Raw genomic sequence first — 17,512 nt, forward strand, 5'->3', positions numbered from 1 at the left:
GTGACCTTACAGAGCTTTGTTGGAGGCTTTAACCACTGGCAGCAGCCTCAGAAGAACCTCCTCTGAAGCAGAGTATTTCTTCAGGTCAAACATATGAAGATCTTTTCCTGATGACACTAAGATGAAACCCAGAGCTGACCACTGAGCAGGAGAGAGTTTATCTGTGGAGAGACTTCCTGAACTCAGAGACTGTTGGATCTCCTCCACTAGAGAACGATCATTCAGTTCATTCAGACAGTGGAACAGATTGATGCTTTTCTCTGCAGACACATTCTCATTGATCTTCTCCTTGATGTACTGAGCTGTTTCCTGATTGGTCTGTGAACTACTTCCTGTCTGTGTGAGTAGACCTTTTAGGAGTCTCTGATTGGTCTGCAGTGAAAGTCCCAGGAGGAAGCGGAGGAACAAGTCCAGGTGTCCATTTGGACTCCGTAAGGCCTGGTCAACAGCTCTCTGATGGACAGAAATTATTTTAGTTTTATTAAATAATAAAAATTTCTTAGGCGTTTGTGTTTCTTCCATCAGGTTGACACCAGAGTTGATGAAGGTCAGATGAACATGAAGAGCAGCCAAAAACTCCTGAACACTCAGATGGACGAAGCAGAACACCTTGTCCTGGTACAGACCTCTCTCCTCTTTAAAGATCTGTGTGAACACTCCTAAGTACACTGAGGCTACTCTGATATCGATGCCACACTCTGTCAGGTCTGATTCATAGAAGATCAGGTTTCCTTTTTGCAGCTGATCAAAAGCCAGTTTTCCCAGACACTCAATCATCTTCCTGCTCTCTGGACTCCAGTGTGGATCTGTTTCAGCTCCTCCATCAAACTTGACCATATTCATTTTGGTCTGAACCACTAGGAAGTGGATGTACATCTCCGTCAGGGTGCTGGGCAGCTCTCCTCCCTCTCTGGTCTCCAACACATCCTCCAGAACAGTAGCAGTGATCCAGCAGAAGACTGGGATGTGGCACATGATGTGGAGGCTTCGTGATGTCTTTATGTGGGAGATGATCCTGCTGGCCTGCTCCTCATCTCTGAATCTCTTCCTGAAGTACTCCTCCTTCTGAGGGTCATTGAACCCTCTGACCTCTGTCACCATGCCAACACACTGAGGAGGGATCTGATTGGCTGCTGCAGGTCGTGTGGTTGTCCAGAGGAGAGCAGAGGGAAGCAATTTCCCCCTGAAGAGGTTTGTCAGCAGAACGTCCACTGAGGTGGACTCTGTAGCATCAGTCAGGATCTGCTTGTTGTGGAAGTCCAGAGGAAGTCGACTCTCATCCAGACCATCAAAGATGAACAGAACCTGGAAGTGTTCAAAGCTGCAGATTTCTTTGGTTTCACTAAAGAAATGATGAACAAGTTCCACCAAACTGAACTTTTTCTCTTTCAGCACATTCAGCTCTCTGAAAGTGAATGGAAATATGAAGTGGATGTTCTGGTGGGCTTTGTCTTCAGCCCAGTCCAGAGTGAACTTCTGTGTTAGGACTGTTTTCCCAATGCCAGCCACTCCCTTTGTCATCAATGTTCTGATTGTTTGATCTCTTCCAGGTGGGACTTTAAAGATGTCTTCTTGTCTGATTGTTGTTTCTGGTCTGTCTGGTTTCCTGGATGCTGTTTCAATCTGTCTGACCTCATGTTCATCATTGACCTCTCCAGTCCCTCCCTCTGTGATGTAGAGCTCTGTGTAGATCTGGTTCAGAAGGGTTGGACTTCCTGCTTTAGCAATCCCCTCAAACACAGACTGGAACTTCTTCTTCAGACCAGATTTGAGTTGATGTTGACAAACTGCAGCAAATTGTTCTAATAACACGAAAAGTAAAATCAGTAACTAAATAAAATTATTTTCTGAAGATGATGTTAATAAGTGTGATTCCATCTCTTCAAACATCAGTAAATATGTGATTTATCCATCAGGTCAAATCTTTGAACAAATGCTCTTACTGTTCTCCAGATGGTCAGCCAGCTCCTCCTGCTTCATCCTCCTCAGGAAGTTCAGTGTGATCTTTATCACTGCTTTTCTGCTGCTCCTCCTCTGCTCTTCATCCTCACCTTCCAACACCTCATCATCATCTCTCTGACTCTCTGAACATTTTGTGTTATCAGGACTCAGATCCCTCTGAATTTTCTTCAGCTCATTTTTCACAAAAGTAACAATTTTGTCCTCCAGCAGCTGCAACAGAATAATAGATGAAGGAAATATCAGACTGAAATCAAGGAGCCAAACACCAGATGGATGTTTGACAGACTGACACTCCTCTGATCTACAAAGTGCAGCATGGAGATGAATGTGAACAGAAACCATAGAAAAGTTGTTGTTCATGTACAGACCATAAATATGGAGTCCAGCTGTGTGTCTTTCTGCTGGGCAGACGGACCACTGGGAACCTCTGAGCTCTGTTGGTCCACTCTGTGGAGGAACCAGAAACAATTAGGAAGTCAGGAAATATTCATCCAGCAGTATTCAGAAATGAAATCACCAAGACTTTCACATTAAATGTACTTGAAGCAGAAAAACAGAGCATCATATGAACAAAATGGAGTGAAGTTAAAAAGAGGAAGATGAACTACAAGGATGAAGAGCAGTAACACCAAAATCACCTAGAAGACATTTTAAAATGTTGATGCTGAACTTGGACTTCAAACAGTCCAAACTGTCATTAGATCTGATGCTGGTGGAGACAGTTTCCCAGAGCTTGGGCACAGTGGAAATGAAGGCTCTGTCCACACAGGTCTTCAGGACAGTGTGGGACATCCATCAGGTTCTGATGACTAGATCTGAGGTGATGTGGACATGGAGGAGGTTTGAGATATGTGGGTGTGTGTCCATGTGGGGTCCTCTCCTGGATGTTATAGAGAGGATTTTAAAATGGATCCTGTAGATCCTTGGAAGCCAATGAGATCACATTGTATCTGTCCACACAGAGACAATCAGAAGGTAAAGGTCCATGATGTGATATCTGGATGTGAGCATTGAACCAGATGATCCAAGTAGTTATAAAGATTTAATGTTCCTGCTGATCCCATTCAGAACCAGCAGAACATCTGATGGTCCACATCAGCTCAGTTTGGTTGAGATCCAGCAGATCTCACCAACCACATAATGAAGCTTTCCTTCTCTGCTGAACTGCTCTCACAATGCACACAGGAACCAACTCCTGATGGACCAGACTGGCTTTACCAGGTATTTCCCAGTGGAAATGTGTTCCACTGTTAGTCTGACATGGAGCCAGGAAGCAACAGAACATCATCATCAACATCCCAGAGTGGAAGATATTTTCATGAGAACAGATCATCTGATTTCTGTAGCTAATGGATCAAACCTCTCTGTAAATATAACTGGAAACATCTGAGTTCTTACTGGTTCAGTTTCCATAGTTACAGCAATTAGAAACAGCTCACCTCTCTGATGATGGAGGTCCAGGAGATTTAAAGTGAATGAGATGATCCATTGAATCGTCGCTCTTAAACGACACACAGCTGGGTTCTGATTCTTCTTGTGTGAAAATCTGATGGATTCTGCTAAAAATAGAAACTCATTAAAATTTTTCCTTTGAGTTTTGCTTTGAAGATATTTTAATGTGGTTCATTGTAAAATAAAGAGCTGTGAGACACAACAGAACCAGACAGATCATCAACCTGATGTTCTAAATGATTCCCATCAGAACCGGTCCAATCCTCCAACATGTTTCTGATCATTGATCCTCCTGAATAATGTCCAGCCTTCTTTGAAGAGCAGAAAGATTTGTTTCTGAGACCAACATGTTGGTTTGAAATGACTGAGAGAAGTTTGGTGATTTTAGTGTTGAGCTCTGACATGGAGAAGAACCAGGAATCATTTCCACTCTGACCATCCAAGGAGGTTCTGATGGAGCTTCAATCAGAACTGAATGTTAAGTTAGAGAACATGTCGTTCTGAATGCGATTCACAGGAGACATTATTTAGTTTTACTGTAGAAATGTTTGATAATACACCATGTTGGATGATGTTTGAATCTCAGAGATGCAACTAGAATCATAAAATTAATTCATAGAAACTTTTTCTTTCAGCATTAATCTGTGTTTAATCAGACTTAGAGAGTAATCCAAATATAAACCTAGAAATTAAATTTACTTCTGCCTTTGTGTTTCTGTGTTAATATTAATATTTGATTAAATAAATGAATCTGTTTCATTTGGAAAAATTAAGTTGATGAAAATGCATTTAAATGTTTGTGGGTCAAAGGTCATGTCAACATGATAGTTTCTGTGTCTTGATTGAAAAGTGAGTTCATTATGGGTCATTTTTGTCCCCGTTATACATCAGCAGTAATTGGGTGATTCTCTGAATTCGGTACATTTTGGCGTCTCAGATTATTTAAAAATATACCACAATAAATTGTGTTTTTGATCACTGCATCTATTGAAGGACTCTTTAAACCTCCAGGAAAATATGTCTCCCCACCTTATTCATGAAATCCCAAACAGTATTAAGAATTTCTTTGTTACTTGGGTTGCTTTAAATTCAACCCCATAACGAGACAATTTCATTCCTCTATGAGTAAAACTCTAACATAATTAAACTAATTCTTCCAGTTCCTTTTAGATGACCTGTCCCTTGATTAAAATAACTAATTGTATGTGTATCTTATTTGATTCTGAATCATAATAATTAGACTGATAAGTAGAATATGGCAACTTGATGTAAAAGCACTTTTCATAAATCATAAAAATATACTTTAAAATAAACATTAAATCAGGCTTTTTCATGTTTTTGACTCATTCTTTAAACTTTGCAAACAGTCCAACAAATATTAGTCTAATATTTGCTGTTATTATAAAAAAATCATAACAATGTATCAAGTAACGGTTGAACCCAGTGTAACAGTTGACCAGACTGTAACAGGGTTGAAGATTTTTACTAAAAGTTGCCATAAGTCCACATTAGCTAGGTTATGGAGCAACATATGATATGATGAAAACAAGAATTAATATGTTTCAAAGACCATTCTTTACTTTTTCCCAAACAACAATAATTATCATTTACATGCCTAAAGGTGTTGAAAGGTTGAGCTTGACAATGACAATGTTTGGATAAAAAATAATAAAATATTGGTAAGAAACTACATTAACACTTAAATCTCTTTACAGTGTGAGCGGGAAAAAACTTAAGTGATGTCACTTCCAGGGTGCTGAGGAAATTGGACTGAACCATTATTTATAAAAAGGAGGGATTGGTCTGCTGTTACAGGGTTAAACAAAACTGGAGGGACATGATTAAAAAGTGATATTTTATAAATAATTCATGTATTTTTTTCATATTTCTTTTATTTAGATTAAAGTATACCTAAAAATGTTTAAAATGGTACAAATAAGTCGCAGTTACTGGTTAGTTTCATTTGTTTTATATTCAGTGAAAAATTAACATTGGTCAGTGGGGACATGCTCATCTGGCTGACCTCTACGCTTCAACAAACCATCAAATCTTTCAAAACATAATTTTTAAAATATATTTGCATGTTGCATGTATATTACCAAGACACATGGATATTTCCATTACTTGATTTTTCTTTAAAAATGTTGGTTGCATTATATGAAAATATTTGAGATAAACCTGTGAGACACAAAATGCACCAAATTCAGAGAATGACCCAGTAGCTTATTTATGGTGTCAGTTAGAGATCATCTGGTTCTGAAAGATATCCACATGAGATATTTTTTATCTTAACTGTGGAAATGGTTAATAATCCACTATGTTGGATGATGTTTGAACCACAGAGATGAAAATGGAATCATAAAATTAATTCATAAAAGCCTTTTTCTTTCAGCATTACTCTGTCTGGAAAATAAATTAAATTTAGATTTAGAGAACAATCCAAATATCAATCTAGAAATTAAATTCACTTCTGCCTTTTGTGTTTGTGTGTTAAATTAATATTGGATGGTCATAATAACAGATATAAACTGAACAGTTACAGCAGTTAGAAACAGCTCACCTCTCTGATGGTGGAGATCCAGGAGATTTAAAGTCAATGGGTTCACCCTTTGACCTGTCGCTCTTAAAGGACACACAGCTGGGTTCTGGTTCTGGTTCTGGTTCTGGTCTCTGATGGATCCTGACAGAAACATGATTATTAAAACTTAATCAGCAAAGAGGAGCAGCAGCAGCTTCATCACCACGTCTGTTCTGGCCTGATATAGTGAACGTTGTGTGAAAAGGGCTGTGGACAGTTAGAGATGGTGACCTCACCTCTGACCTTTGCTCTGGCTCTCATCTTCCCCACACAGAGTGGTTTTAGAGGGAGGGACTCCCTCCTCTCTGTCCTCACACTGATCCATGCTGCTGAATTCACATCAGCTCACACACACTTCCTACCTTCACCTGCAGAGGAAACACACATCATTCATCTGCACATCAACTCTGATCATCCTTTACATCATTAGAGCTGGAAAAAGATCAGCTGCTCCTCCTCTGATTGGCTCTTCTTCTCTGCTTCATATCAGTGTCAGGTGAATGCAGTCAGACAGCAGAGAGGCAGAGGAAGCTGCCATCAGCTGCTGCACTTCTACTATCAGTCCACTAGATGGAGACATGGAGCAACATTTACATTCACTGATTCAACATGAACAACAGGAAGTATTTTAGTTAATTATTAAGCTCTACAAGTGGATTATCTGCAGCATTAAGATTAAGTATTAAGTAATTTGACTGAATTGAATACATTTTACTTTAGCAGCATTTAATTTTGAAAGGAAGTAGGACAAACTTGTTGTGTCTGACTTTCATGGTGGAGACCAGAGTTTGTTAAAATGGGAAAAAATTGTGAATCAATTTGTTCAGACAATTAAAAAAAATATCAGATGTTCATTATGTTTGTTTCTAGTTCATCAATAATCACATAGATTAACCTTAAAACAACAGAGATTAAAGTTTGGTCTGAAATTAGAGGTGAACATTTTCTCCAAACATCAGAGAGAAAAATAAGAAACAGACATTAAAGTTTCTGAAGTCAAAGTTCATGTAGAAAACAAAGAAAACTTACAGTTTGTTCAGACGATCCAAAGAGTTGAACAAGAATATGTGATCAACAAACTGAGACCCAACAGAACCAGACTGGTGCCACACCTTAACAGGTGAGTTTAATCAGAAAGTAATCTGAGTAGAAATGAGACCAAACTGGTTTGACTGGTCAGACTGAGAACTGTCAGAGGAAAGTTTATCTGTTGACGTCTGAAGACATAAAATCTACTCATGACTCCCAGTTTGAACACAAACACTCTGCTGCTGTTATTCTGCTGATCCAGGTTCCGTCTCCTCTGTAATGGAACCAGAACCTGATTTAACTGGGAACCAACTAGAATTTTCATTGGTGGGGATTTGTCTCCCCCTGGTGGTAAAATTATAACCTGAATGATGTCTGATTATTAAACAGATGAAGTGTTTTTAAATTATTCAAATATGTCAGTGATGGTAAAAAGTTATCAGAACCAGAACCAGTTCTACTGTTCATTGACCAGCACATGAATAAAATCTCATTTGTTCCTCAGAAGCTCTTAAAATGAACTCAGAAAAAAACAGTGAGTCAAAAACTAAGTTCTTCCATAGCAGGTCAAAGGTCAGCATCTGCTGGTCCTGTAAAAATCTCTAACCACTTTTTCTCTTTAGCACTAAACAGCAATTATTGTTTGGGTTCATGGAATTATGGCAAACAAAAATAAAATCTAAGAAACCAGAACAAGGGTTGGCAGCTTGTTGGATGTTTGGAGGAGAGAACCTGAACATTCAACCTCCAGGTTTTACAGGTTTCTGGATTCTGACCTCAGCAGCTGGAACAATGACACAGATGAAACCAGTGACTCCTGAAAATGGGATGTTTGGATCTGATCAGGTCTGCAGATTCCACTGCAAATTAAGGTAGAAAGTTTATACTGATGATGTAAACTCTGATCATCCTTTACATCATTAGAGCTGGAAAAAGATCAGCTGCTCCTCCTCTGATTGGCTCTTCTTCTCTGCTTCATATCAGTGTCAGGTGAATGCAGTCAGACAGCAGAGAGGCAGAGGAAGCTGCCATCAGCTGCTGCACTTCTACTATCAGTCCACTAGATGGAGACATGGAGCAACATTTACATTCACTGATTCAACCTGAACAACAGGAAGTATTTTAGTTAATTATTAATTATTAATCTCTACAAGTGGATTGTATGCAGCATTAAATATTAACTATTTAACAGTCTGAATGAACTGAAGACATTTCAACATCGATATTTTAAAAGTAATATTTGCTTTTTCTAAAGGAAGAAACAAGACGCTGTTGGTTCTGACTTTAACTTTGAATACCAGAGTTTGATACCAGGAAATGAAAACAAGAAGCAGTTTGTTCACAGAAGAAAATAAAGAAACATCAGCTGTTCATCATGTTTGATTCCATATCATCAATAATCTAATAATTCTGTAGATTAACTTTCAAAGAGAAGAGAAATGAAACTTTGAGCTTAAATCAGCTCAAAGTTTTAGCTGCTCTTCAAAAACATTTTCTCCAAACATCAGAGCAGAAACAAGCGGGAATATCCTGATGACAAAGTTCAAGTAGGAAACAAAGCAAACTTACAGTTTGTTCAAATTATCCAAAGAGTTGATGAAGAACATCTGAACAACGAACTGAGACCCAACAGAACCACAGCACAACAGGACTGGGTGATACACCTGAACAGGTGAGTTTAAACTGAAAGTGTTATGATGAGAAATGAGCCCAAACTGGTCTGACTGGTCAGAGTTAGTGGGGAGTCAGAACAAAGTTTACCTGTTGACGTCATTTGGATTTGAAACAAACTCCTGGATTTCCTCTTTTCAGATTTTAGTGCAACACAAACATTTTCACTAAACTGATCTCAGAGCAGCTTCTGGTTCAGGAACAACGGATCTGGAACGTTGATTTTTGCTCTTTTCAGCATCAGGAAGATTCCAGCTCCACAGATCAAATGTTAGATCAAAACCGCAGCAGCAGATCAGGAGATAAAAAAGGGTGTACTTACTTTTGACCATGACTGTCAAGGTGATTGATGGTACAAAGAATTAACAATAATTTCGTCCATTTAGCAGGTCATAGAGAAAAAAACACATGTTAATTTTTCAAAGTGATATTTTAACCATAATATTCATACATTCATAAATGTAAGATTTTTAAACTATTTGTTTCTAACTGAATATTTATTTTCAGAACTTCATATTTAATGATCTATTTTCATGTCTAGTTGTTCAGTCAGACGCTCCATCATGTTGTCATGTTCCAGTTTTTCTCCACTCAGCAACAGTTGGTGAACAGGATTTAATCCAGTTTAGTGTAATTGTCTTTCTTGATACTAGTAGCAGAATGTTAGAATAATTATCTAAGTTCATTTACTTGTGAGTTTATTTGAAAGGTTATGTTTTCATATTATTATTTGATGTTACTTGACTTCTTTTCTTCTGTGAAATACTATTAACCATTTGTAGGATGTTTGCCTGGAGGCTAGAGACTTTGCACATTCCTGTGGTATCAGCTTCCATCTGTAACTGATTAGTTGTGGTCAGCCATGCCCTTTTAAGGGCATGGCCACAGAAGGTTTCAGAGCACCCTGTAGAAAAAGGTCATTGGTCAAATTCTTTGTGTGACTATGTGAGAAGGCCCAACCTCCTTCCTTGTATTTTCTAATAAAGCCAAATGCAGAGAAAGATCTGGCAGAGTTGATCCCAGACAGTGTTTTACAGCGATTTGTCGCGTCTCGGATCTTCCCTCGTTTCTGCAGAAAAGACAATTGCCTTGGTCTGAATCTTTGCTAGATAGGAATTAAAATAAACCTATCATTTGGGGGCTCGCTCAGGGATTCCCGATATACCCGCCGCTGACGGAAGGAGTAAGACGTGCTGAAATCTGCCGGCAGTCAGGTTCTTTAACCTGAAAGTCCCGGGGGGCAATTTCCTCGCTGGGCCAGTGTTTTAGGTCAACCTCCTTCTGCCAACGGTGGATTGACGGGACTCAAAACCGAGACAGAGCAGGATTCAACCAAGTAAGTAAATGGGATTGTACGGGCGGTTTTCAAGTCCCCCGTTTGACGTCAAGTGAAAAAAAAAAAAAAGGGAAAGTATAAAAAACACACGTAGGGAAAGGCAATAAATGTGATACCTTAAGAAAACAGTGGGAAAAAGCACGTGGTCAGCTTGTTGGATGATTGTCAAGAATTCTCCACTCAAATCATTTATTGAATTAAGTTAAAGCGAGAATTACCGCGACAATAACTTGGCCGCCACCTCAATTTTCCTATTCCCGGTTCTGTTGGTTCTGTGTTGGTTGTTGTAAGGAACGGGAAGAACACATTGTAAAATATGGGTTTTTCACACGGGAAGGAGAAAAGTCTTAAAGGGGATGAGAAGTTAATGTGTCAGATGGAGCCAGGAAACTTAATGTACCTGACTAAATGGAAAAAGAAGTACGGTGCAGATGGCATGTTGAAAGTAAAGAAAAAACGTGGTGTTTTGGTTTTAAAATAAGGGTTAAGTAAAAAACTGGTACCAGAAAACGGGAAGTTATTGGTTGTTGTTAGATTCTAACATAAGTTTGAGATGTCTCTTTTTAAATGTGCACGGGTTTTTAAAACAGGTTCCTGAAGATGAGTTTAAAAATTAATTAAATTAAAACATGAAAAATGTTAATAAAACATTGGAAAATTCCTGAAGCTTCAGTAAAACTTTGATAAAATAATGAGGTCAGACTGAAAAATTGGTGACTGAAACTTCGACTGACTATAAACCTGGCCAGATGTGTTGTGTTTTGTGTTTTTTGTAATGTGCTTTGTGTTTTTGTATTGTGTTGCAATTCATGTTGGTGTGAAAGAGTGTGTGCTTGGAGATAAAATACCATTTGGTATTTTATGTCATATAAATACTGAATTTTTTAGTGCTGTTTCGTGGTGCAACAATTTCCAGTTTTTGGAACACCCTATGTGTTGAACTGGACTAAATTACTCAAATTAGGCAATAACAGCAGTTAGTGTGACCTGCCGTGTAAAGATTGGAAGGTTATTGAAAGATAGACGCTTGATAAAATAAATCATCTGAACAAATTGAAAAATATATATGGGTTCTAAGGTTAAATGAATTGGTAGAATTCCAGGATGACATAAATAAATAAAATAAAACTTGTGATCACAGAGGATTTTGGAAATGATGTGTTGGCAAATTAATAGATGACTAAATGACAAATAAAGATCTTATAAAACTATCGAACATATGACAAAAGATCCTAAAAGACATGCAACAATTAAGTCCTAAAAAGAAGAAGAAGAAGATCTTTGGATTAAAAATGGAGCAATAATAGAGGTTCAAATCTATAAGTGACCTGCAAATAAGCCTATCTTGCCAAAAAACTTGTATAAGTGGGCTGCAATATTGAGCCATGGCGTTTTTGCATGTCTCAACAGGGGGGATGGTAGGACAGATACATTAACATTACACTATTTATGGATTTATTTCTTTTTCAAGAACTTTTAATGCATTACAAAAGGTACCCCAAATAGGTTTTTAAGTTCACATTAAAATTAGATGAAACTAAAACATATCTGATGATTCAAGTGCAAAATAAAGTAGTAAAAGAATTGGGAGTTCCTCCTGCAAGTCCTTATTGGCTCTCTTTCCTGCCATAAAGTCGGTCCCTCTGAGAGGTGAGGGAGGGGTTTTTATGGTAGGCTTAAGGATTTGTTTTGTGATCTGACAATAGAGATTGCTCAGATTAGTGTAGTGACTTTAAAATATAAATTGTGAAATCTAAAAATATAAGGATTTAATTAATTATAGAGAGTCTTTACCATCACATAAGGCAGGATTTTGATGCAGTTTGGTTTCCTAGATTTAGTGAAACATTTTCTCTTTAGACTAGATAGTTTAAGCAAGCAAATACATAGTGAGCAATTAAATAATGTGGAAAATGTTAAAAGTAAGTTTTTAGCATCAAAACACTGAGTCTGTGACAGCTGTCCCGACTGTCACACACAGACACTGCTGGTAATGGTTTTCTGTTTTCCCTTCATATTACTTTATATATTGAGTAGTGAGTAGTTTAGATTTTTATCTTTAAATTTGTTTTCATTAATCTGACTCTTTAGTTGGCTATTTGTTGTGCACCCATTTAGTTGACTTTATGTGTCAGTTCTTTGTATATTTTGTTAAATATAACAAATTAATTTCTTTCTTTTGAGTTACCAGTTTCCTCTGGACCTGTTGCTGAAAATCATACAGATGAGCTCCAGCTGATTGGTGTCCATATATGGGTGTCAAACTTCCTTAGCGGGCCATTCCATTTGTTCACCAGGAGAGGGGGAAATTTGGTCTTTAGTTTAATTTCTTTCATTTGTAGATTTGGTAATATTCTGACCAGTATTTGTTAGGTTTTTGTGTGTTTAATTACCCCCTAGTGTGTGTTAATGGTCTGATCAGCCACTATTTAAGTTCCCCTCATGTCTTGTTTGTTAGGTCAGTTTGTGCTTGAGTTTGTTCTGTTACCACCTGAGTTGTACTTTGTTATGTTGACCTCAGTTTGCGCCCAATTTATCATTTTTGGATTTTCTTTGTTAATAAATTAAGACTATATTTTGGATTTTCTTTAACGTCTCTCTGGCTGGTTTATGCAAAACCTTCACAGAGTCTTAATTGGTAAACATGCTTTGTCAAACATTAGTTAAAATTCTTGAGGAGAAGTTTGTAAAATGAATTATTTGAAAATCATAAGAGTAAAATGAAATAATGAGCTTTAAAACTGTAATGTGAAGTGTTTTGGGAAAATAGGGTAATCTTGAAGATTTAAACCATGCTAAAATAAATTGTTCTGTTGTTGAAAGTTTACCTTTTAGGAAAAAGGGCAGCATTGCATATGGGTGGAATTTCTCGGGTAAAATAATAAACCTGTTTCATCAACATCGTTATTTAACATAGTAGGAATTGTGAAGCAAGTGATTACAAGGTTTTGGTGTTTTCCATCGGTTGGAGGTATGGTATATAAGAATTGAAGCGTAGATTGAATGGATCACATCCACCGTTTAATGAGCAGAACTAGGCAAGTAGGAGAGAAGGCTTCACGTGATGAGTTGCTCATGGTTTTATACACACAGACTTTCCTGGAGTTCCGAGCTCCAGACCTGACTCTGAACTCTACAACAAAAGCTGTTGTCTCTGAAGAAGAATGTGACTGCTTGGAGAAGCGGTTTCACATTTATTTCGACGATAGCAGCCACAGATGGAGATGAGCGGTGGAGAATTCACTCGGACACACAGTGAATTGAAGATATTTGTGTTGGAAACACAAATGAATGATGCCTTTGGAAAATCTGATCTCTGTTTTGTCATATCAGTTTTGCAGCTGTTTTTCTGGTGTCCTGTGGATGTGGTCTCATTCAAAGTCTGCGTTCTTTGATAAAAGATTAAAGTAATTCCCCTGATGGAAAATAACAAAGCAAAGTTTATTTTTTTAAGTTAAGCCATTGTTTGATTATGCTGACACTGATGAAGATGACACTAGAGAATGTTGTACTTATATTTCTGATGCTAATGAAACTCATTTTGATGACAATGTCTGTTTGAAAAACCTGCAACAGGCCATGTTGCAGTTCCCTCATATGGAGAAGTTTTTTTGGCTCATATCTGGACTATGGTGGCATCTGCTGTTGAAATTAATGATGCCTCTTCTTATTCTTTTCTTGTTTTGTATTTTTACTGCCTGCATAATTCCATGTTTAAAATCAATGATAGCCAAAACTGTTGGAAATGTTATGTATCAATATCGACTTGTTGCCTCCATCTCTGAGGAAAACTCTGATGTCTAACGTTGTGACCATACATTGAAAATGTACCAGCAAGAAATGTATTTCTGATGTCTGTGTTAGACTTCATAAGTAATAATATGAAAAACAGGAGGGAATGTTAGAATAATTATCTAAGTTCATTTACTTGTGAGTTTATTTGAAAGGTTATGTTTTCATATTATTATTTGATGTTACTTGACTTCTTTTCTTCTGTGAAATACTATTAACCATTTGTAGGATGTTTGCCTGGAGGCTAGAGACTTTGCACATTCCTGTGGTATCAGCTTCCATCTGTAACTGATTAGTTGTGGTCAGCCATGCCCTTTTAAGGGCATGGCCACAGAAGGTTTCAGAGCACCCTGTAGAAAAAGGTCATTGGTCAAATTCTTTGTGTGACTATGTGAGAAGGCCCAACCTCCTTCCTTGTATTTTCTAATAAAGCCAAATGCAGAGAAAGATCTGGCAGAGTTGATCCCAGACAGTGTTTTACAGCGATTTGTCGCGTCTCGGATCTTCCCTCGTTTCTGCAGAAAAGACAATTGCCTTGGTCTGAATCTTTGCTAGATAGGAATTAAAATAAACCTATCATTTGGGGGCTCGCTCAGGGATTCCCGATATACCCGCCGCTGACGGAAGGAGTAAGACGTGCTGAAATCTGCCGGCAGTCAGGTTCTTTAACCTGAAAGTCCCGGGGGGCAATTTCCTCGCTGGGCCAGTGTTTTAGGTCAACCTCCTTCTGCCAACGGTGGATTGACGGGACTCAAAACCGAGACAGAGCAGGATTCAACCAAGTAAGTAAATGGGATTGTACGGGCGGTTTTCAAGTCCCCCGTTTGACGTCAAGTGAAAAAAAAAAAAAGGGAAAGTATAAAAAACACACGTAGGGAAAGGCAATAAATGTGATACCTTAAGAAAACAGTGGGAAAAAGCACGTGGTCAGCTTGTTGGATGATTGTCAAGAATTCTCCACTCAAATCATTTATTGAATTAAGTTAAAGCGAGAATTACCGCGACAATAACTTGGCCGCCACCTCAATTTTCCTATTCCCGGTTCTGTTGGTTCTGTGTTGGTTGTTGTAAGGAACGGGAAGAACACATTGTAAAATATGGGTTTTTCACACGGGAAGGAGAAAAGTCTTAAAGGGGATGAGAAGTTAATGTGTCAGATGGAGCCAGGAAACTTAATGTACCTGACTAAATGGAAAAAGAAGTACGGTGCAGATGGCATGTTGAAAGTAAAGAAAAAACGTGGTGTTTTGGTTTTAAAATAAGGGTTAAGTAAAAAACTGGTACCAGAAAACGGGAAGTTATTGGTTGTTGTTAGATTCTAACATAAGTTTGAGATGTCTCTTTTTAAATGTGCACGGGTTTTTAAAACAGGTTCCTGAAGATGAGTTTAAAAATTAATTAAATTAAAACATGAAAAATGTTAATAAAACATTGGAAAATTCCTGAAGCTTCAGTAAAACTTTGATAAAATAATGAGGTCAGACTGAAAAATTGGTGACTGAAACTTCGACTGACTATAAACCTGGCCAGATGTGTTGTGTTTTGTGTTTTTTGTAATGTGCTTTGTGTTTTTGTATTGTGTTGCAATTCATGTTGGTGTGAAAGAGTGTGTGCTTGGAGATAAAATACCATTTGGTATTTTATGTCATATAAATACTGAATTTTTTAGTGCTGTTTCGTGGTGCAACAATTTCCAGTTTTTGGAACACCCTATGTGTTGAACTGGACTAAATTACTCAAATTAGGCAATAACAGCAGTTAGTGTGACCTGCCGTGTAAAGATTGGAAGGTTATTGAAAGATAGACGCTTGATAAAATAAATCATCTGAACAAATTGAAAAATATATATGGGTTCTAAGGTTAAATGAATTGGTAGAATTCCAGGATGACATAAATAAATAAAATAAAACTTGTGATCACAGAGGATTTTGGAAATGATGTGTTGGCAAATTAATAGATGACTAAATGACAAATAAAGATCTTATAAAACTATCGAACATATGACAAAAGATCCTAAAAGACATGCAACAATTAAGTCCTAAAAAGAAGAAGAAGAAGATCTTTGGATTAAAAATGGAGCAATAATAGAGGTTCAAATCTATAAGTGACCTGCAAATAAGCCTATCTTGCCAAAAAACTTGTATAAGTGGGCTGCAATATTGAGCCATGGCGTTTTTGCATGTCTCAACAGGGGGGATGGTAGGACAGATACATTAACATTACACTATTTATGGATTTATTTCTTTTTCAAGAACTTTTAATGCATTACAAAAGGTACCCCAAATAGGTTTTTAAGTTCACATTAAAATTAGATGAAACTAAAACATATCTGATGATTCAAGTGCAAAATAAAGTAGTAAAAGAATTGGGAGTTCCTCCTGCAAGTCCTTATTGGCTCTCTTTCCTGCCATAAAGTCGGTCCCTCTGAGAGGTGAGGGAGGGGTTTTTATGGTAGGCTTAAGGATTTGTTTTGTGATCTGACAATAGAGATTGCTCAGATTAGTGTAGTGACTTTAAAATATAAATTGTGAAATCTAAAAATATAAGGATTTAATTAATTATAGAGAGTCTTTACCATCACATAAGGCAGGATTTTGATGCAGTTTGGTTTCCTAGATTTAGTGAAACATTTTCTCTTTAGACTAGATAGTTTAAGCAAGCAAATACATAGTGAGCAATTAAATAATGTGGAAAATGTTAAAAGTAAGTTTTTAGCATCAAAACACTGAGTCTGTGACAGCTGTCCCGACTGTCACACACAGACACTGCTGGTAATGGTTTTCTGTTTTCCCTTCATATTACTTTATATATTGAGTAGTGAGTAGTTTAGATTTTTATCTTTAAATTTGTTTTCATTAATCTGACTCTTTAGTTGGCTATTTGTTGTGCACCCATTTAGTTGACTTTATGTGTCAGTTCTTTGTATATTTTGTTAAATATAACAAATTAATTTCTTTCTTTTGAGTTACCAGTTTCCTCTGGACCTGTTGCTGAAAATCATACAGATGAGCTCCAGCTGATTGGTGTCCATATATGGGTGTCAAACTTCCTTAGCGGGCCATTCCATTTGTTCACCAGGAGAGGGGGAAATTTGGTCTTTAGTTTAATTTCTTTCATTTGTAGATTTGGTAATATTCTGACCAGTATTTGTTAGGTTTTTGTGTGTTTAATTACCCCCTAGTGTGTGTTAATGGTCTGATCAGCCACTATTTAAGTTCCCCTCATGTCTTGTTTGTTAGGTCAGTTTGTGCTTGAGTTTGTTCTGTTACCACCTGAGTTGTACTTTGTTATGTTGACCTCAGTTTGCGCCCAATTTATCATTTTTGGATTTTCTTTGTTAATAAATTAAGACTATATTTTGGATTTTCTTTAACGTCTCTCTGGCTGGTTTATGCAAAACCTTCACAGAGTCTTAATTGGTAAACATGCTTTGTCAAACATTAGTTAAAATTCTTGAGGAGAAGTTTGTAAAATGAATTATTTGAAAATCATAAGAGTAAAATGAAATAATGAGCTTTAAAACTGTAATGTGAAGTGTTTTGGGAAAATAGGGTAATCTTGAAGATTTAAACCATGCTAAAATAAATTGTTCTGTTGTTGAAAGTTTACCTTTTAGGAAAAAGGGCAGCATTGCATATGGGTGGAATTTCTCGGGTAAAATAATAAACCTGTTTCATCAACATCGTTATTTA

At 37.2% G+C, this 17,512-nt stretch overlaps 1 protein-coding gene and 1 long non-coding RNA gene across 2 annotated transcripts in view; both read right to left on the minus strand.

Annotated features, from left to right (window-relative positions):
- Positions 1-17,512, minus strand: part of LOC116724468 (NACHT, LRR and PYD domains-containing protein 5-like) — a 74,744-nt gene that overhangs the window by 31,186 nt on the left and 26,046 nt on the right. The window contains exon 5 of the mRNA XM_032570187.1: positions 11-1,802. Coding sequence (XP_032426078.1) covers positions 11-1,802 — 1,792 coding nt within the window. The remainder of the gene's footprint in view (positions 1-10; positions 1,803-17,512) is intronic.
- On the minus strand, positions 3,349-6,276 carry LOC116724664 (uncharacterized). The gene is made up of 3 exons (XR_004340220.1): positions 6,229-6,276; positions 5,975-6,094; positions 3,349-3,401 (listed from the first exon to the last, which is right to left on the minus strand). It is a non-coding gene; the product is annotated as an uncharacterized LOC116724664 (long non-coding RNA).

The sequence above is a fragment of the Xiphophorus hellerii genome, chromosome 8 (assembly GCF_003331165.1).
Source record: "Xiphophorus hellerii strain 12219 chromosome 8, Xiphophorus_hellerii-4.1, whole genome shotgun sequence".
Taxonomy (NCBI): Eukaryota; Metazoa; Chordata; class Actinopteri; order Cyprinodontiformes; family Poeciliidae; genus Xiphophorus; species Xiphophorus hellerii.